Genomic DNA, 20,774 nt, shown 5'->3' on the forward strand with positions numbered 1-20,774 from the left:
TAAGGCCAGTTTAACCCTTTCCAATCCATTTATTTTTTCTCACCCATTCTCCGCAGCTCCAAATAAATTGGAGCTGGGAGAATGGGTCAGAAAAAATACATTTTCCCTGCACCCTCCTGATCTGACAGAGTTCAGGAGGGTGCAGGGAGGGACCTGCTTACCTGACCGGCGTCTTCCGCATTCTCCTTCTGCCTCCCGGCTCGGCGATCATGTGACCGCTGGGGTCAGGTGGCACCTGGCGGTCACATGATCGCCGGGTCGGGAGACAGAAGGAGAATGCACAAGACGCTGGTCAGGTAAGCAGGTCCTTGCACGGTGCAGGCTCCCGGCTCGGCGTTCATGTGACCGCCGGGGGTCAGGTAACACCGGCGGTCACATGATCGCCGGCCGGAATCTATGCATTGCATAGCGCTAATTGAGCGCTATGTAATGTATAAAGAAGTGGGCAGAAAGGGTTAAAAACCCTTTCTGCCTTCTCCTCGGGGGTCCTCGATGACGACCAGTAAAGGAGTGCATCTGCACCCGATGTGCCTGACGATCGGGTGAAGATCCACTCCTGCACTGCAGTGTCGGGCCTGCCCCGACATCGGAGCTGTGGAGGAAAATGATGATGTCGGGGCAGGCCCGACATTGGACTGGAAAGGGTTAACACATTACCTATCCTCAGGATAGGTTATCAATATCAAATTGGTGGGTGTTCAACGCCTGGCACCCCCAACGATCAGCTGTTTACCCAGCCGCTGTGCGCCAAAGCTAGTACTGCTCCATATACTGTGCATTGGCGTTGAATGGTAGTACAAACAAATATCCACCGATCTAAGGATAGGTCATAGTAACATAGTATGTAAGGCCGAATGAAGACAATGTCCATATAGTCCAGCCTGTTATCCTCCTATGTTGCTGATCCAGAGGAAAGCAAAAAACCCCAAGAGGCAGGAGCCAATTAGCCCTTTTGGGGGAAAAAGTCTTTCCCGACTAATCGGACTAATCCCTGGTTCAACCCCTAATAGTTCCTACCTGCTTGTATACCCAGATTAACAATTAACCTAAGATTTATAACCTATAATGTCCTTCCGCTCCAGAAAGACATCAAGTCCCCTGTTAAACTCCTCTATGGATTTTGCCATCACCACATCCTCAGGCAGAGAGTTCCACAGTCTCCCTGCTCTTACAGTAAAGAACCCTTTTCTGTGTTGGTGATGAAACCTGCTTTCTTCTAGACGTAGCGGATGCCCTCTTGTTACTGTCACAGTCCTGGGTATAAACAGATCATGGGAGAGATCCTTGTATTGTCCCCTCATGTATTTATACATAGTTATTTGATCACCCCTTAGCCATTTTTTTCCAGGGTAAATAATCCCAATTTAGATAGCCTCTCTGGGTATTCCACTCCCTTCATTCCATGCATTAGTTTTGTTGCCCTTCTTTGAACCCCCTCCAGCACTGTAACATCTTTCCTGAGCACCGGTGACCAGAATTACACACAGTATTCCGTGTGGGGCCTGACAAGTGCCTTATATAGTGGGAGGATAATGTTCTCTTCCCTCGCCCCTATACCTTTTTTTATGCACCCCAAGACTTTATTAGCTTGTGCAGCAGCTGACTGGCATTGGTTACTCCAGTTTAATCTACAATCCACTAGTACCCCCAAGTCTTTTTCTGTCTCACTTTTCCCTAGCAGTCCCCTATTTAGTGTATATTTGTGACATCCGTTTCTCCTGCCCATGTGCATAACCTTACATTTTTCAACACTGAGCTTCATTTGCCATTTTTCTGCCCAAGCCCCCAGCTTATCTAGGTCCGTTTGTAGCCTTACGTTGTCTTCCGTTGCATTGATTATATTGTAGAATTTTGTGTCATCTGCAAATATTGATATTTTACTGTGCAGCCCCTCTATCAGGTCGTTGATAAATATATTGAACAGAATGGGGCCTAATACTAAACCCTGTGGCACCCCGCTAGCAACTTACTTCATCGTAGAAGCTGATCAGATTTGTCTGACATGATCGACCCTTCATGAATCCATGCTGGTGAGGAGTTATTCGGTTGTTCTCTTTGAGGTGTTCTTCGATGGCGTCTCTCAGAAACCCCTCAAATGTTTTTCCAGTTACTGAAGTGAGACTTACCGGCCTGTAGTTACCAGATTCACTTTTGGACCCCTTTTTGTAAATTGGAACCATGTTGGCAATGCGCCAATCCAATGGTACAACCTGGTCTTGATAGTATCCACAAATATTAGATATAGCGGCCTAGCTATAGTTCCTTTAACCAATCAATAAAAAAAAGAAATACTGAATATGGCCGCCTGCAGACGGCCCGGTCGGATCCAGCTATGAGAATTCCGAGCGTCTGCAGAGGGCAGCGGGTCACTCACCTGCTCCCGCGGCCCCGGCTCTTTCATGTGTGGCCGGTGAGTGATGTTTCTGTTCGGGGCTCTGCGAGCCCCGCACAGAAATAGAGCATGCCGCGGTTTGTTTGCCGCGTGAGATTTCGCGCGGCCAAATCGCGGCCGTCTGCATGGGATTGTGTTTGTTAACGCAATCCTATGGCAGCTTCCAGGGGCGGAAATTCCGCGGGAAATCCTGCCCCGGAATTTCCGCCCGTCTACAGGCTGCCTATCCCTGCAAAAAGGATAGTCTGCAGCTGCCTTATTTTTCTTAACGTAGGTGACCATTTACATTTAATGAGTAAGTTAATAAGTTACACTTTAGAATTGATTAGTTGCTAATTGAAATGTAAATAGTCTACAAAGTGTCCTAAGCTGATTATTTAGGCTCCTTTTTACTGTTTAGAAAGATCAAGCATTCTTGTGTTAAGAGTTTTTTCTGATATCTGTAAATGTTGGTGATAGTGGGGGGCATGACACAGATATAAAGAAAGAGTACTCTAATCTTTCTGCTGCTGCACTGCTCCCTGCCGCTACTCCCATCCTCCGGTACCTTGTTTACTTGCGCCGCAGCGATCACGAGGGTTGTCTACCGACGTGACCACTGTAGCCAATTGAAGACCAGAGATTGAGGTCTACATTAGAAGTCCATGTGACAGGCTTACAGTACGTCATCTGGTCTTCTTGTCCAGGAATATTGCCTGTCCGATATCATGGCGCTGGACCGCTAAAGTGGCGTATAATGATTTTATGTAGGTTTGGGTAAGGGGAGCCCAAAACTACACTCATTGTAAAGAAAAATCAAGCACCTAGAAGGAGTTGTTGGAATTGAATAAAACTTTATACATGTGATTGTAACATTGATATAAACCACTTTTAGGGCCTCAGGTGACAAGACCGTTCATCTAATCACACCACAACTCTTTATATCTGCCTGAGCTGTAACTGCATGCCGAGTTTTGCAGCAAAACGACAACTTCTTCTAGGTGCTGGGCATTATATATATATATATATATATATATATATATATATATATATATATACATATATATATATACAGTGTATATAAAAAAAAAACTAACCAGGAAAAAGCCTTTAATGAGTCAGATTTCTCGGAGTACATTCACAGGTAGCAATTAAAATAAAAACAACACTATAAGTTCTGTCTGCATTGGTATGCCTACTTGTTGGTACCTGGAAACTATTTATTAAAGGGGTTGTCCCGCGAAAGCAAGTGGGTCTATACACGTCTGTATGGTCATATTAATGCACTTTGTAATGTACATTGTGCATTAATTATGAGCCATACAGAAGTTATTAGAAGTTATTCACTTACCTGCTCCGTTGCTGGCGTCCTCGTCTCCATGGTGCCGTCTAATTTTCAGCGTTTAATCGCTAGATTAGACGCGCTTGCGCAGTCCGGGTCTTCTTCTTTTCTCAATGGGGCCGCTCGTGCCTGAGAGCGGCTCCTGGTAGCTCCGCCCCGTCACGTGCCGATTCCAGCCAATCAGGAGGCTAGAATCGGCAATGGACCGCACAGAAGCCCTGCGGTCCACCGAGGGAGAAGATCCTGGCGGCCATCTTCAACCGGTAAGTAAGAAGTCACCGGAGCGCGGGGATTCAGGTAAGCGCTGTGCGGATTTTTTTTTAGGTCCCTGCATCGGGTTTGTCTCGCGCCGAACGGGGGGGCTGTTGAAAAAAAAAAAAAACCCGTTTCGGCGCTGGACAACCAACCCCTTTAAATACTAGAGGAAGCCGAAAAATAAATTAAACTTCTAAAATGAAAAATAAATAAAACTTCTAAAATGTTGACCTAATATGCTAGATATTGTGCCTACTTGTTATATAGGTAATATTAATATAATGTGGCGTTCACTTTTATGAGACTGCTTTATGCATATATTCTTCTAGCTCCGTACATAATTATATCTTGTTTTATAGGAGTTTTGAAAACAACTGGAGTGTGTACCGGACCCTGGCTCACATCAGACCACCGTCTACAAAGGTCTGCCATATTCCCAGTGATTTGTACATGACTTAGAATCTGCAAGATGATTATCCGGTTCAGTTAGTGATCCCTGGAGGGAAGTTTCTGGTATTCAGTAGTTGTTGAAAACAATGTAGTGTTTGGTGAGTGCAATGTAATTCTGTCATTCGAAGAGTCCCTTTTACCTCATCCCTTGTAGAGCGGATACAACCTGGCCGTGCTGAATGTCGGAGCGCCTGCAGCTGGCATGAATGCTGCCGTGAGATCCACTGTCAGGATTGGCATTATCCAAGGGCACAGGATGTTTGCTGTTCATGATGGATTTGAGGGTCTTGCTAAAGCACAGGTAACATCTGTTTTTTATTACATAAAACCATATTACACTTTTCTCATACCTCTCTGAGACTACAGACTATGTTCTGTAAAGCTGGATGTATTACATATATAGATTAGTAATTGTTAGACAATGCACATCAATGACTAATAGGATTGCTAGTTTTCTTCTTGCAGAACATTTGCGGTTCTTGAACACTAGGTGGCAATAGTGATTATCTTTTACTAGGATTCTCTGACAGCGTGAAGTTTTCAGGGCATCAAGAGGGGTATTGTGCCACTTGTAGGCTCTGTTCACATCTGGATAGAACATGCTGTCAGGTATGCAGCACTATTCTTGCTATCAAAATTATGGAGCTCTTGACAAACATTATAAATCAATAAGGTCCATGGGGCACAATCATAAATAAAGTAAGTGAAGTGAACAGAGCCTTCATCCTTCTTGGGAGAATCATTGTTGTAGACTCTGAAGCCTAACCTTCATAACGTACAAATAGAGATGAGCGAACATGTTCGTCCGAGCTTGATGCTCGCTCGAGTATTAGCATACTCGATGGTGCTCGTTACTCGAGCGAGTAGCACGCCGTGTTCGACCACTCCCCATTTTGACCCCTCACCGCATTACCACTTCCTGCTGTGACGTGCCAGTGCACGTTCACAGCAGTATGTGGCTGGCTGAGAGAGAGACATTGACAGAGATCGATACCCGGCGGGTCCAATACAAAAATGCTCGAGTCTCCCATTGACTTCAATGGGGTTCCTTACTCGAATAGAGCTCTCAAATACTACGAAAAGCGTGACTCGAATAATGAGCACCCGAGCATTTTGGCACTCGCTCATCTCTACTTACAAACGCACAACTTCATTATAGCCAATGGGGTACCGACTATAGAGGCAGACACCTGTGAGGGGTAGCGGCGCTGAACTCCATCTGTAATAGCATTTATCTACAGCCGCCCCTACGGGTGACTATAGACGAGCAGAGTTCTATTATTCTGTGTGATTTGGCGCTGCATGTTTGAATTCCGCGCAGTTTGGCCGCAAAGGCTTCTCCGCAGCATGTGGATGAGATTTTTGCAAATCTCGTCCACTTTGCTGCTTTATCCCGGGATAGAAATTGCCGGCAGAAAGTCTGCACGGAGATTCCGCCCTGTGTGAACCCAGCCTTAGGCCTCATGTCCACGGGATAATTTTTATTTTAAATCTGTAGCGTTTTTCCCGCACGCGGATCCACGCCTCATAGGGATGCATTGGACACCCGCAGGTAGTTAAATACCTGCGGATGTCATTTTGCCCATCAGGCGCGGATCCGTGTGCGGGAAAAAAAATAGACATGCTCCATTTTCGTGCGGGTCTCCCGCGGGGACGGCTCCCGCAGGCTTCTATTGGAGCCTATGGAAGCCGTCCGGATCTGCGGGAGACCCGTACCAGAATTAAACTCACCTGCTCTGGACGATGCGGTTCTTCCTTCCTTCACGGCCGAATCTTCTTTCTTCGGCCCGGCGGATGTGCTTGGCGCATGCGCAGCGTGCCGAGCACATCCGCCGGGCTGAAGAAAGAAGATTCGGCCGCGAAGGAAGGAAGGAAGGTCCGGTGCAGGTGAGTTTATTCTGATTTTTAGGCCTCATGTCCGCGGGGCAGGAGGGACCCGCTGCGGATTCTGCATGACGAATCCATGGCGGGCCTAATTTTCCCCGTGGACATGAGGCCTTACTGTACATCGGGCAAACTGTAAATTTTTCTGTTATATTTGTATTACTTTGCCATTTGAATGTTTACATTGTCGGCATTTTTATGCAACCAGATTGAAGAAATTGGATGGGGAGGTGTTGGCGGATGGACAGGACAAGGTGGTTCGCGACTTGGAACGAAGAGGTAACTTTACACGTGTTTTCTTCAACTGCCTAATTTTAATGTCAGGTTTCCTGTCGATGTTTAGAGTCTTGAGCCCTAATAGTTACTTATAAGGGTTGTCCTAGTTGTTGTTTTATGTTAAAACCCCATTAAGTAACATAACTAACCAGTAACTTACCTCTCCCCGCTCCCTGCTGTGTCCCGCGCCGCTGCTCAGTCCTCCATTTGCTAACAGGCTGCAGTTCCGCCTGTTTACAGGACATCACAGGCTGCTGCTGCCAGCTCAGCTATCCGGTGGGGGCAGCCTGTAAACATTACGCCAGAGGAAAGACCCAAAGCGGTGGTGCAGGACACAGCGGCAAGAGGTGAGTATATGCTGGTTAGTTATATTGCTGCATGGTGAACAAGCTTTGAACATTAGAAAAACAACTCGGACAACCCCTTTAAACATATAGAAAGTTTGCAGAGTTTGTCAGGGTGTTTGCCAGTAGTAAGACTGATTAATTACAGTCTGATATGTTGGGGATTTCTGATTTCCAAGGCAAGTTCATAATTTATCTGACTGTGCAGGGTAATGTATTAAAATATTCTAAATACCCAAACTATTAACTGTGTGTGTAGAGGTCATCCATATTATGTACTGTCAGCTACAAATAGTGGCACTCCGCCACCAAGCTAGACAATCACAAATTGATCAAGGGTAATATGTTTTCCTTTCATCCCATAATGTGCTGATGGATATAGAGGAGCCACATTTGTGTGTTTAAGTTTAAGCGTTGTCTCTGTTCTTCCTATAATACTTTTCGGCTTGTTTTATAGGGTGCTGCCTAAGAAATACCTTGAAGAAATTAGTAACAATATTAGCAACTTCAACATACATGGACTGATCATTATTGGGGGATATGAGGTAATTTTAAATTTCACTTATTTTGTCTGTCCAGTAGTCGCAGTGATGTCACGGTCTATAACTATAGAGGAATAATGCACACAGTGATGTCACAGAACACCACTATACAGGGATAATGCACGCAGTGATGTCAGTCTCTCACCATACCGGGATGACTCACGCAGTGATGTCACAGACCATCACTATAGAGGGATAACGCACACTGTGATGTCACAGGCCACCACCATAGAGGGATAACGCACACTGTGATGTCACAGGCCACCACTATAGAGGGATAACGCACACTGTGGTGTCACATGCCACCACCATAGAGGGATAACGCACACTGTGGTGTCACAGGCCACCACCATAGACGGATACCGCACACTGTGGTGTCACAGGCCACCACCATAGAGGAATAACGCACACTGTGATGTCACAGGCCACCACCATAGAGGGATAACGCACACTGTGGTGTCACAGGCCACCACCATAGAGGGATAACGCACACTGTGGTGTCACAGGCCACCACCATAGAGGGATAACGCACACTGTGGTGTCACAGGCCACCACCATAGAGGGATAACGCACACTGTGGTGTCACAGGCCACCACTATAGAGGGATAACGCACACTGGTGTCACAGGCCACCACCATAGAGGGATAACGCACACTGTGATGTCACAGGCCACCACCATAGAGGGATAACGCACACTGTGATGTCACAGGCCACCACCATAGAGGGATAACGCACACTGTGGTGTCACAGGCCACCACCATAGAGGGATAACGCACACTGTGGTGTCACAGGCCACCACCATAGAGGGATAACGCACACTGTGATGTCACAGGCCACCACCATAGAGGGATAACGCACACTGTGATGTCACAGGCCACCACTATAGAGGGATAACGCACACTGTGATGTCACAGGCCACCACTATAGAGGGATAACGCACACTGTGATGTCACAGGCCACCACTATAGAGGGATAACGCACACTGTAATGTCACAGGCCACCACTATAGAGGGATAACGCACACTGTGATGTCACAGGCCACCACTATAGAGGGATAACGCACACTGTGATGTCACAGGCCACCACTATAGAGGGATAACGCACACTGTGATGTCACTGACCACCACTATAGAGGGATAACGCACACTATGATGTCACAGACCACCACTATAGAGGGATAACGCACACGGTGATGTCACAGGCCACCACTATAGAGGGATAACGCACACTGTGATGTCACAGGCCTTCACTATAGAGGGATAACTCACGCAGTGATGTCACAGGCCACCACTATAGAGGGATAACGCACACTGTGATGTCACAGGCCACCACTATAGAGGGATAACTCACGCAGTGATGTCACAGGCCACCACTATAGAGGGATAACTCACACAGTGATGTCACAGGCCACCACTATAGAGGGATAACGCACACTGTGATGTCACAGGCCACCACTATAGAGGGATAACGCACACTGTGATGTCACTGGCTTCTTGTCAATAAGGGGCGGTCATGGTGGGACAAAAACTTTAATCTACAATATAAGAAAGGAAATGCAATACTAAGGGCCAATAATAAGCACACAAACATTTAACATAAACTGAAGAAAAAGCATTTATCACTGCCTCCGGTGTATTAATGAGTTTTATGAGGTTTTTCTATTTTAAATAGCCTGCCCATGTTAAAAGCTAAATAAACGATCCCATACGTCCTCCATTTTTATTTACAGTCTGCTGAGGCAGTTTGTGAAGAGAGCATCAGACTGCTGCAGCCAATCACATACCTTAGCAGTTGACTGCTGACCTCTGCGATTGGATGTAGTTTCAGCCTGCAACGTCCGTCAACAGGCTGACTCCAACCTGTAAACACAAAGATAGTGGGACAAGTGCATATAGAATCTTTTATTGGGTTTTTTTTAACCTGGGCAGCCTAATTAAAAAAAAAAAAGCCTTGGAAAACCTTTTAAGGGCTCGTTTACATCACTGTTGAAGGTTTCGCTCAGAATCTCCGTCTCTGAATTCCACTAAAAATGGGACTAAATATCTTCCGTCCATAAGTCCAATGCTTGACATATGGATGGAAATCAAACAGGCTCCATTATAGTCAATGCGATCCATTGGCACCATTTAGTTCTGATATGACGGTTCTGTTGGACTACTAGTACAGTTTTCAGACCAGGAAAACGAACCCTAACTCACCAATGTGAGCGAATACTAAGCCTTCAGTTCGCTATTATTACACATAGCCCTGGATCTCTGTACCTACATTTTTTTCAACCTCACAGACACTATTTTGCTGCTATAAATCTTCAGAAATTCCACTCTGCAGAAATAAGAACCGTATTTAATTGTGCAAATGCCTCCACCTGTTAAAATATGCCTTTTGTAATAAGCGTGTTTCCTGCAGGCTTTCACGGGCAGCTTGGAGCTGATGGAAGGACGTTCCAAGTATGAAGAGCTGTGTATACCGTTTGTGGTTATCCCAGCTACTGTCTCAAACAATGTTCCCGGATCAGACTTTAGCATTGGGGCCGATACAGCACTTAACACGATTACTACAGTAAGTATTGGTGTCCTCCGTGTGCTGTGAGGTCTGGTCTAGATTTTAATATCTGCACCACTGACAAGTGACAAGAATAAAGGAATGGCATTGATTATCTCATTAAAATGGCATTAGCCAAGGAGGTGGGAAATATTAGTCAGCAAATGATCGGTCGGCTCTTGGAGTCTAAGCGTTGGTTGCAGGAAAAATGGGCAAGGATCTAAGCAATTTTGCCAGGGCCAAACTGGGATGACTAGATAACTGGGTCAGAACATCTCCAAAATGGTATGTCCTGCGGGTTGTTTTTTGGAATGCAGTGGTTAGTACCTGCCCAAGTGTTGGAGTAGGGGGTGCTTGTCATTGAGAAACTCTATTTTGTGCCATAATAAACCCCTACACCAATAAAACAATTATGTGATGCACATTTATAATGCTATTTCTTGTCCATTGCATTGGGGACACAGCTGAAGATCGTGGTTATAGCTACTGCCACTAGGAGGCAGACACTAAGTAAACAAAAGTGTTGGCTCCTCCTGCAAGCACCAAGCTAATCAGTTTTAGCTTAGTGTCCATAGGAGGCAAATCTCTTCAATCAGCAGGGTCTTCAGTTGTTATGCATCCGGATCTGGGAATACAGGGCTGGCGCTAGACTATCCCTGTTACCCCAACGAGGAAGGCAAACAGACTGGAGTTAACCACAAGCCAAGGAGCATGGTCAACGTCAGTTTGATCCTGACCCGCCAGCTATAGTGGCCCCCTATTGGAGCATTGCCATCATACCTAAAGGTAGGCGAGCATCGGGACGCACACTGCGGGAGTTCTGGAGCTCTACTGTTCACAGCGGATAGGTGGGTATTCTCTTCACTGGGGTAAGTATAACCCCCCCCCCCCCCCCTCCCTCCTCTTCTTTTCTTCTTATTTCTACCGCCAATTTCACAACTGGCATTACAATCCCCTTCCTCCAGCCTCCCAGCTGGGCCCTCTCTACCTACCTCGATCCTCCCGGTGGGGTTTCCTTAGCGTGATACCTCAGGAAGGCTTCCATTTGGGAGACAGTCATTCCCTTTGGGAGACAGTTACAGTTGAGCCTACTGCATTTGCCCATAAAAGGGACAAGTGAACTGAGCATGCGCCCGTCCCGGAGCTCCCAGCATGTGCAAGCGTTTGATCGCCACATTGTTGACATGAAAGATGCTCATGCAACAGTAGCAGAGAGGGGCAGCATTAGGGGAGATATGTAGGCCTGCCCACCAGACAACTCAGCCGTAATTTGCATGCAGCGGGAAATGTAAATACTTTCATTTTAAAGTGGATACAAACTTTATAAATGTGCATTGCATCGTTATTTTATCGGTGTAGCCAGTTTAATAGCAGTAAAATTGAGGTCAGGTTTCCTTTTGAAACCCTGGAAACTACTTCTCACTGGAGTAGGTCTTATAAGTAGCTGTGACATTTAACCGATGTCCCCATAGAAGGTTACCTACTAATCACTTGCATTTGCACACATTTTACAAGGGGTTAAACACACTCACCTTTATCACCAAAGTCATAATAAACCTGTAATTTAATTATGAACATGGTATGTATATATTGTGGCGCTAGGACAGTTGTCTATTTTTCCGTAACCTATATCTGCCAGCATTCATGGAGCCTTTATATATTATCATGTAAATATGTCCCCTTTCTTTAGACCTGTGATCGGATCAAGCAGTCGGCTGCAGGGACAAAGAGGAGAGTCTTCATCATTGAGACCATGGGAGGGTATTGTGGATATTTAGCCACCATGGCAGGCCTTGCTTCGGGTGCAGATGCTGCTTACATCTATGAAGAGCCATTTTCTATACACGATCTACAGGTAATACAAGCTCCCTGAAGACGTCGTCACACTTTTTTACTTTTTGGCTCTTTGTTGTCAAACACAAAACCAATAGGTGATTTGCTCACCAATATGATGTTGCTCCAGGTTTTCTAAAACTTTTCCCAGTATTCTCCTTGAGTGCTCAAAAAACTGTAAATACTACAATTCCAGCAAAATATTCCAAGAAGTTGTGTCTCTGGATGACGCCTGGTGCCATCTGAAATAAAGACAATTGTCTGTAGGCTTTTAACGACCACTCACTGTTAATGCTGGTGGTGTATGGCATGCGTTCAAAAGCCAAGTCTACTGGAGGGGTGCTGGCTGTCTATTGCTGCTGACAATTGCATACTATGGCCGCAATTAGAGCTAGTTTCAATCATAATGGTTTGGATGCCATGGTCTATGTTGACTGTGGCAACTCAGCAGTTAGCTGAAGGGGGAACCCCACACTAGTGCTCCATCAGCCCCCCAACATGATCACAGGGTGCTGAGGAGTTCAGATGGTACCCCTGAGCCTAGTGAAGGCTCCCATGGCTGCCATGTATTGTAGTCTAATAAGCCTTGTTTATCGCTATAAATGTTATATACTGCTCTGCTGAAGTAGTGTAGTATATTATACAAGCAATGAAGTGGTAGCAAATTCAAGTCCCCTACAGGGATTAAAAAGAAGCATGTAGAAATAAATTTTAATATGTTCAAAAAAATTTTAAAAAGTTCAGCCCCCCCTCCATTTGTCATATTAATAAATAAATGTAATTAATTTAATTAGTATTGCTGTATCCATAAAAGTCCAAACTATTAGAATACTGCATTGTTTTTGGGTACCTCATATTTAAAAAAAATTGTATAAAAATTGAGCAAAATGTTGTATGTACCACAGATTAGTACCAATAAATACTATAGGTCCTCTCACAAAAGAAAAACCCTCACACAGCTCCATCAATGGAAAAAATAAAAAAGTTGTGGGTCTGAGAATGTAATGACAAAAAAAAAACAATAAAATATTTTTTAAAAAACTGTATAAATTGGTATTGCCGCATTTGTACTCACCCGCAGAATAAGGGTGCATTTACACGAACGTATATCGGCTCGGTTTTCACGCCGAGCCAATATACGTCGTCCTTATCTGCAGGGGGGGGGGGGGGATGATGAAACAGCCAGGAGCAGGAACTGAGCTCCCGCCCCCTCTCTACCCCTCTGCACTATTTGCAATGGGGAGAGGTGGGACGGGGCTAATTCTTGGAACTTAGCCCCGCCCCTGTCCCGCCCCCTTTCATTGCAAATAGTGCAGAGGGGCGGGGAGGAGGCAGAGATGGAGCGGGAGCTCAGTTCCTGCTCCTGGCTTTTCCATCCTCCCCCCTCCCTGCAGATGAGGACGACGTATATTGGCTCAGCGTGAAAACCGAGCAGATATACGTTCGTGTGAATCCAGCCCAAAGTTAACATATTTTTACTGCATGCGGTAAAAAGAAAACCTAAGAAACAATGGCACAATTCCGTTTTCCCATTTGCTCCCACTTTTAAAAATGTTTTTACATGTTTGTCAATACATTATAAATTACAATGAATAGCACTATTAAAAAATCTCCTGGCCCCACAATGAATGGTCAGCATTAGTACAAATAAAAAAAGTTAAAACCATGCATCCATCCATCTTTGCATCCAAAACTGCACCTGAACCACACCCAAAACCAAACCCGAACCGGACCCAAAACCAAATTGTGCCGCGCCACAATTGCCCCAGCACAAATAGTGACCCCCCCACACAATTGCCCTAGCACAAATAGTGACCCCCCCCCAATTGCCCCAGCACAAATAGTGATCCTCCCTCACAATTGCCCCAGCAGAGTGACCCCCACAATAGTTGCCCCCAGCAGAGTGACCCCCACAATAGTTGCCCCCAGCAGAGTGACCCCCACAATAGTTGCCCCAGCAGAGATAGTGACCCCCAATAATTGGCCCAGCAGAGATAGTGACCCCCAATAATTGGCCCAGCAGAGATAGTGACCCCCAATAATTGGCCCAGCAGAGATAGTGACCCCCAATAATTGCCCCAGCAGAGATAGTGACCCCCCCAATAGTTTCCACAGTAGTAATGGTGACACCACCCACCCCCCCAGTAGTAATACTTACCCTTCCAATGATGACAGTCTGAGTAAACTGCGCTTGTGCAAAGAATCTACCGCGCGTTCCTGAGCCGACAAGCACTACTGCGCATGCGCAAAGAAACAGACGTGCAATCACAGCCCGACAAGCGCTACTGCGCCTCCCTGATGAAAGAAGACAGAATTTGTCATATCCAGGGACAACTGAATGGGGGGGGGGGTCACTCCTGTAGGTAAGTATATAACTTGTGTATGGCTCATTTAAAAAGCACAAGGTATATTATAAAGTGCTTTGTAATGGCCATACAGAAGTGCATACATGCATTTGCCATTGCCAGAAAACCCCTTTAAGATTTAATAACATTATCATTCATTATATATTACGTACTAGGTGGAAAAAAAATTCTTCTTCTACTTTTCTTTTTATAACAGACAAATGTGGAACATCTCACAGAAAAAATGAAGACAACAGTGAAAAGAGGTTTAATTTTAAGGTATAGAACTCTTGAACAATTTATCTGATATACTGCAGGTGAGTTTGTACTCATTTTAGAATTGGAGAGCCAAAAATTTTCTCCACTGTCCCACGTTGTCTCCCAAACGCATTGGATCTTAGATGCTGGGAAATCCTTAACGCTACAGGACGTACATTTACGTCCTGCAGGTTTGGGGTATCTATGGAGGTGGATTGGAGGGGGTCAATCCCGCTTCATACAATGCAGGTGCTGGCTGTTTCTTACACTCGACACCCGCCTACAACAGCTCCGATGAGACACGCCGCTCATCGGAGCTGTTAACACTTAAATGCCCCGATCGATGTTCAGGGGTCCCACACTGCCCTCCACAGAGAGATCTCAAGTTGCTCTAAGGTTGCCATGGCAACCGGGGGCCTTCTGAAAGGCCCCAGGGCTGCCTTTGCAGATTTCCTATCAAGATAGCCTGCCTGTCAGATCGTGGTATAATGTAATGCTATGGCATTACATCATACTGCAGGAATGATCAAACAATCGCAAGCTCTTGTCTTGTCCCCTATGGGGACTAAAAAAAGAGTGTCAAATTATTTTTTTTTAAAAAAAGCTTTATTAAATATTAAGAAAAAAAATGGTAATAAAAGTAATTAAAAAAAAACAACCCAAAAAACTTTTGCCAGATTTAGTAAAAGAATCTAAATAATAAAACCCCAAAACATATTTGCTATCGCCACGGCCGTAAAAGTCTGATCTATCAAAGTAATTCATTATTAACTCCGCACGGTGAATGTCGTCAGAACTTTTAAAATGCTTTTCAGTACATTATATGGTACATTAAACAGTAACATTGCAAAAAGCAAGCATTCACGTATCTCCATCGATGCATAAATAAAAGAGTTAGGATTTTATAAATGGGGGGGAGGGGAGGAAAAACCGAAAATGGTCCCTAAATGTCTAAAGGGTGCGTTCGCACATAGTTGATTTGCTGAAGATTTTCCACAGTCGAAAAAAAAACCTGCAGCAAATCCACAGTGAAATCTTTGTCAAAATCTGCATCATTTGCTGTGGATTGTGGTGCTTATCCGTGGCACATTTTAACCCTTCAATTGAATTCAAATTAAAGGGGCTGAAGTCTGTTGTGGATCAGTATCAAAATCCATACCAAATGATGCCGATTTTTTCAGCTACCGAAAATTTGCACCAAATCGGCTAGATGTGAATGCACCCTAATATGTGTGCAACTACAGCGAGTAATCCACAGGGTAAATATACTGTATGTTGTATGGAAGAATCAAGTAAAAGATATGAAGCAGAACGATCTAACAATTAATGTTACCAATTACATTGTAAGGCCTCCAGGTCAGAGGATCCATAAAAAACACTGCACAAATTTTTTCGGTAAAACTCTGGACACCATAATGGTAACCGATTGGATGATCAGGCTGTGTCCATTGGCACTGCCATTAATTTCCTGGTTCTGCTCTGTGAACAAGGCCTTATTGCAAAATTTAGTATAAAATAGCCTAACATTCTATAACAAAGTATTTATTTGGTTTTCTAATACGTTGTAGCAGGATGCAAAGGTGTTGTGTACAGAGCCTGCAGTTATATTACACACATACTGTGTTTGTTCTACAATATTTGTTAACTATTTAGAGTCAGGATGCAGTACAGAAGGTGAGCAGGAGAGGGCAGGATCCAGTTTATGTTTAAGCGACCAGTTGCGGCACTGCTGCCAGAAGTTTGTCCGTGTCCGGTCTATGATACTATGAGACACTGAAACAAGACTGCAGTGGTTCATCGTATTGCAGATACATTGTATCTCGCCTAACCACATTAGGATGCCCTATATGTCATTATAGTGTATGAGTAAGTTCAAGTCCCCCATGGAAAGTAAAAAAAATATATATTTTTCTTTTTATTATTTTTACATAACAAGACAAAATTAAAGTTAGAAAAAAAAAATTTTTGCCCCATATTTATAATATAAAAAAACTAAAGCAGATTTGGTATTGTTTCCATAAGTGTCTGAACTATCAAAGTAGCACATTATTTATCCTGCATGGGAAACGTCGTAAAAAATAAAAATACGTGCCAGAATTGTGTTTTTGTTTTTTTTCTTTTTGCCTACGACTCAACGGTACTGAGCAAGAAATCGCTCATTAGTTGCTAGTTGCTTCTTTTCAGCTCATTGAAAAATGGAACGACTAGTGAGCGACTTTTGCGCAGTAAACAGGCAGTTGTTCATTTTTGAACGACTACCTGTTCACAGTGAATGTAAGCGGGCGGCCAGAAGAGATCTCCTGCGCACGCTGCCTGCATTCAGTGTGATTGTTGCTACTGTGTGAAAGCAGAGGAACGTCAAGTCATGGGGACAAGTGTTGGGTGCCTATGGGCCAAACAGTCGTCCCATGTAAAGCCACCCTTAGACTTTTAGCAAACATGGAAAGTCCAAGTATCCTCATGTTATCCCTGTACTGCTGATATTTTCACCCTTCAAGACTTGTGACCCCTTGCCTGAAGATAGCATTACCGTCACATTGGTACTGGGATGTCAGCGATCACATGACCATAAGGAGGTGACCATCTTTCAACTGTTCACCAAGCATCATCATTGATCATTTTTCTTGCATTTTAAAAAAGACACTAGATCAGCCCTAGTGTGCTGGGCATATTGATCTTATGGCAGGTAGTGATCTATTGACTTTTGCTATTATAGAAGTATTGGAAAGTTAAAGAGTAACTGTACTTTTGGAAAAAAAAACTCTTAACATGTCAGAACAACCACTCTGATCATTGACATGAAAGAGCTGTAACACTTACTGAAGCGCTGTGCCCCTTCGGTTGTTATCATTGCCTGTCAACTCCTCTCCGCAGCTGAAGACTGAAGCATAGACTTCTATAGACATCTGTGTTTCTGTCTTCTGCAGCCGAGTTGCTCACAAATAACCACAAGGGCACAAATAACCAAAAGAGCACAGCCCTTGAGTGAGTGCTGCACCGCCTTCCTTTAAGGCTCCCTGCACACTGCAGAGCTGGATTTCGCATGCGGAATCCCACAGCGGAATCCATCTATGCCAGTAATGGCGTCCGCATGTACCTGGTCTGTTGCCGGGTAACCTGTACTGTGAATATGGACCCAGCGTCTTACCATCAAGCATGTGCAGTACAGCTCTTTTTTTTATTTTTTTTCGTTTTTACCGCGCTGTCGCTAGGAGACTACGCGGAATCCGCCAACTTTACGCAGTGTCATTGTAGAAGGCCCGCGGATCAAACTGCTTTCATTGACTTCAAAAGAAGTCGTCTGTGCTGAATCCGCAGAAAAATGAGGCATGTTGCAAATTTCTTTTTTTATTATTTTTCCGCAATTGGTTTCTGCAATGTGGAGGAAGAATCGATTTCCCATAGCATGCTATGGGAGCTATTTGCTGCTGATCTACGGTGCGGACGCCCACCACGAATTCCATAGCAAATATCCGTCCATGGGCAGGAGGCCTTAGTGATCAGAGGGGTCTCGGCACTCGCACCTCCATGACTTTTTTTTAACATGTCGCTCTGATATGGCAATAGTTTTTTAAAAGTGCAATTACACTTTAAAGACTGAGAGTTAGAGAAAGCGTCAACACAAACTGTTAGTAGAGGAGGGTCCAGAGTTTGCATGAAGCATTGATCTGTCCACCTGCGGTATGTGGTTATGAGTGTATGTGACTGGGGTAGAAACTTTGTCTCAAATGGGTAGTAAAGTTGGTGGTAGAGTTTTATAGGGGTCAGAGAAATATTCCCTAATCCCACATTTCTTATAATCTTCTTCCCTGGGTTGTTCTATTGGGAATCACTGTCTGCACGGAGACTATTTATGCACCTTGCTGGATTGTCCGGACAGCTGCAAGAATTAACATTTATGTGAAGACTTAAATTAACTTTGTGTTTCTGTCACTTAAGGAATGAAAAGTGCAATGAAAATTACAGCACCGATTTTGTATTTAATTTATATTCAGAGGAAGGAAAAGGCACCTTTGACTGTAGGAAAAATGTTCTGGGTCACATGCAACAGGTAAGAACGTTGAAATGGATTGTCACCTAGAGAGTAAATATAATGAGACTTACTACCACATCTGCTGAACCAACAGGAAAAGGGATATCAAACACTGAACATGTCAGTCATAGACAAGGGATGGGGAGGGTATCACTTCTTCTTACGGAGCACACCTAGAAGGTGAGTGAGGAGACTTATAAGGCCATTCATGCTCCTCTGGAAAATATGCAAATGTAAAGATAGAAAATTACCTCTGCAGCGCCACCTGTTGGAAGGCAGCATTCCTGCAAGTTAATGTCAGACATTTTTAAAAATGCTTATAACAATCACTGGGAATTTTTAGCCAAAGCCAGAATAACCCTAAAATAACCCTCATCAGTGTTCAACAGGTTTCTAGCTTGGCTAGGTATTATTCCGACTTCCTTATTTGCATATTTCCCAGAGGAGCATGGATAGCCTTAGAAGTCTCCTCATACACCCTCTAGGTGCTCTCCTTAAGAAGAAACTATACCCTTCTCAATCCACATCTATAGGCCTCTCACTAGCCAAGCCAGAAACCTAGTTCACACTGATGAGGGGAAAACACCCCAAAACAGCTATCTGTGTGGGGTTATTCTGACTTTGGCTTAAAATTCCCAGTCATTGTTATAAGGCTAGTTAAAAAATTCTGACATTGACTTGCAGGATGCTGCCTTCCAACAGGTGGCGCTGTAGTGTTATTGTTCCATCTTGCCATAGTCATAGACATGGACATGGATTATAGAATAGCCTGTAGGTTCTCCTTATTTCCCCATTTGGATATTCTATGTGACGTCCTAGATTTCCTATGACATGAGATCACTAAGCTGGTGTTACATGGTGTCTAAGACCTTGTTGAGGCAGAAGATGGATACACTAAGCTCAGAGAACAGCAGTTAAAAATATGTTGATTGCTATAACCCATAATGCTGCTGCAGAGGCCATACTTATTTGTTCAATTACTGGATATTAATCAGCAGTCCCAGCAGGATGCAGACAAACCACAGAGCTCATGGGTGTAAAGAACCGATGAACAGTCATTCACAGATCTATCATTTCAGGGGGTGACTGTCTAGTATGTGTAGTTGTGCACAGATAAAGCTCCCTTTACACACAAGGATTATTATTTGAACGAACGACTGAACAAATTAACTACTTTTTTTGTATAGAAATGCTGAGCATTTAAATTACAGATAATCGTTTGAAATCCTCTTCATTTCCCTCATTAGCTAAAGTAAACACTGTATATCTTGTTCGCTCAGGTCTGCGTGTGTTTATACCAGGAATCTCTGGCCAGCAGGGTTTTAATTAGTGTGAAGATAAGCCATTGTCTTCTGCCGGCATGAGTAATAAATAAGTAGTCCTTGTGTTTATGCAAACCAAACACTCACCCCTCCCCTCAAGTTGTTCGGTCTTTCAAAGACTGAAGAATTCAATTTAAATGGAACTAACGACCATTTTTTATGCAGGCTGAAACTCAGAGATACACGATAAATGAACGAATTGTGCACAAGGGCTTCACATTTACACGTAACAATTATCGCGCAAATTTGTTTGTTTGAACTAATTTTGAGCAATAATCGTTGCATGTAAATGAGCCTTAAGGTTTCATGTGTATTGTCCACTGACTAGTAGCCTCACCTAATGCCCATTGTGTTAATGAGCGCAATTATAAATCCCATAAGACTTACCTAAAACTACTAAAGATTTAATTAGTTCTATACATGGAAGCATTAGGAAAGTAACGAGCATGACATCCTATAACTGGTGTTTTCTCTTCTTTCAGGGGGGCACCCCTACACCATTTGATAGGAATTTTGGCACAAAAATGGGCGCAAAAGCTGTAATGTGGATGACTGAAAAAGTAAAGGAGTGTTCCAGACATGGTATGTATCTCTTTGAACTATATCTTGTTTCTTCACTCCTAATTCTGTATAACTGCTTTGCTCATAAGGCTTCTTCTGTTGCAGGTCGTATATTTGCCAATACTGCTGATTCAGCTTGTTTATTGGGAATGCGCAAGAGAAGTCTTGTATTCCAGCCACTGGTAGACTTGAAGAGTGAAACTGATTTTGAGTATGCTTTTTCACAACTGTATCACCCTACTGTATCATACTAAATAGATGCAAACATTTCGGGGGAAACTAACCACTAAATGGATAAAATTGGGCTGAATGCCCACTGCTTTTGCTGCATATGTTTTGGGTGGCCATTGAGTACTATAAACCAGATGTATGCCAAAAGTTTGTTCTGGCTAGTATAGCTTTGTTTCAACTGTAATG

General features: G+C 44.0%; 1 protein-coding gene across 2 annotated transcripts in view; it reads left to right on the forward strand.

The window, feature by feature from the left end:
• The window catches only part of LOC136584747 (ATP-dependent 6-phosphofructokinase, muscle type), a 64,019-nt gene that overhangs the window by 39,426 nt on the left and 3,819 nt on the right, over positions 1 to 20,774 (forward strand). For both annotated transcript variants that reach the window (XM_066584338.1, XM_066584337.1), the window contains 10 exons: positions 4,328 to 4,391; positions 4,573 to 4,719; positions 6,511 to 6,581; positions 7,380 to 7,467; positions 9,871 to 10,023; positions 11,696 to 11,860; positions 14,401 to 14,462; positions 18,381 to 18,492; positions 20,279 to 20,378; positions 20,463 to 20,568. In XM_066584338.1, the coding sequence (XP_066440435.1) occupies positions 4,328 to 4,391; positions 4,573 to 4,719; positions 6,511 to 6,581; positions 7,380 to 7,467; positions 9,871 to 10,023; positions 11,696 to 11,860; positions 14,401 to 14,462; positions 18,381 to 18,492; positions 20,279 to 20,378; positions 20,463 to 20,568 (1,068 nt within the window). The remainder of the gene's footprint in view (positions 1 to 4,327; positions 4,392 to 4,572; positions 4,720 to 6,510; positions 6,582 to 7,379; positions 7,468 to 9,870; positions 10,024 to 11,695; positions 11,861 to 14,400; positions 14,463 to 18,380; positions 18,493 to 20,278; positions 20,379 to 20,462; positions 20,569 to 20,774) is intronic.

This window comes from Eleutherodactylus coqui, chromosome 1 (genome assembly GCF_035609145.1).
Source record: "Eleutherodactylus coqui strain aEleCoq1 chromosome 1, aEleCoq1.hap1, whole genome shotgun sequence".
Lineage (NCBI taxonomy): Eukaryota > Metazoa > Chordata > Amphibia > Anura > Eleutherodactylidae > Eleutherodactylus > Eleutherodactylus coqui.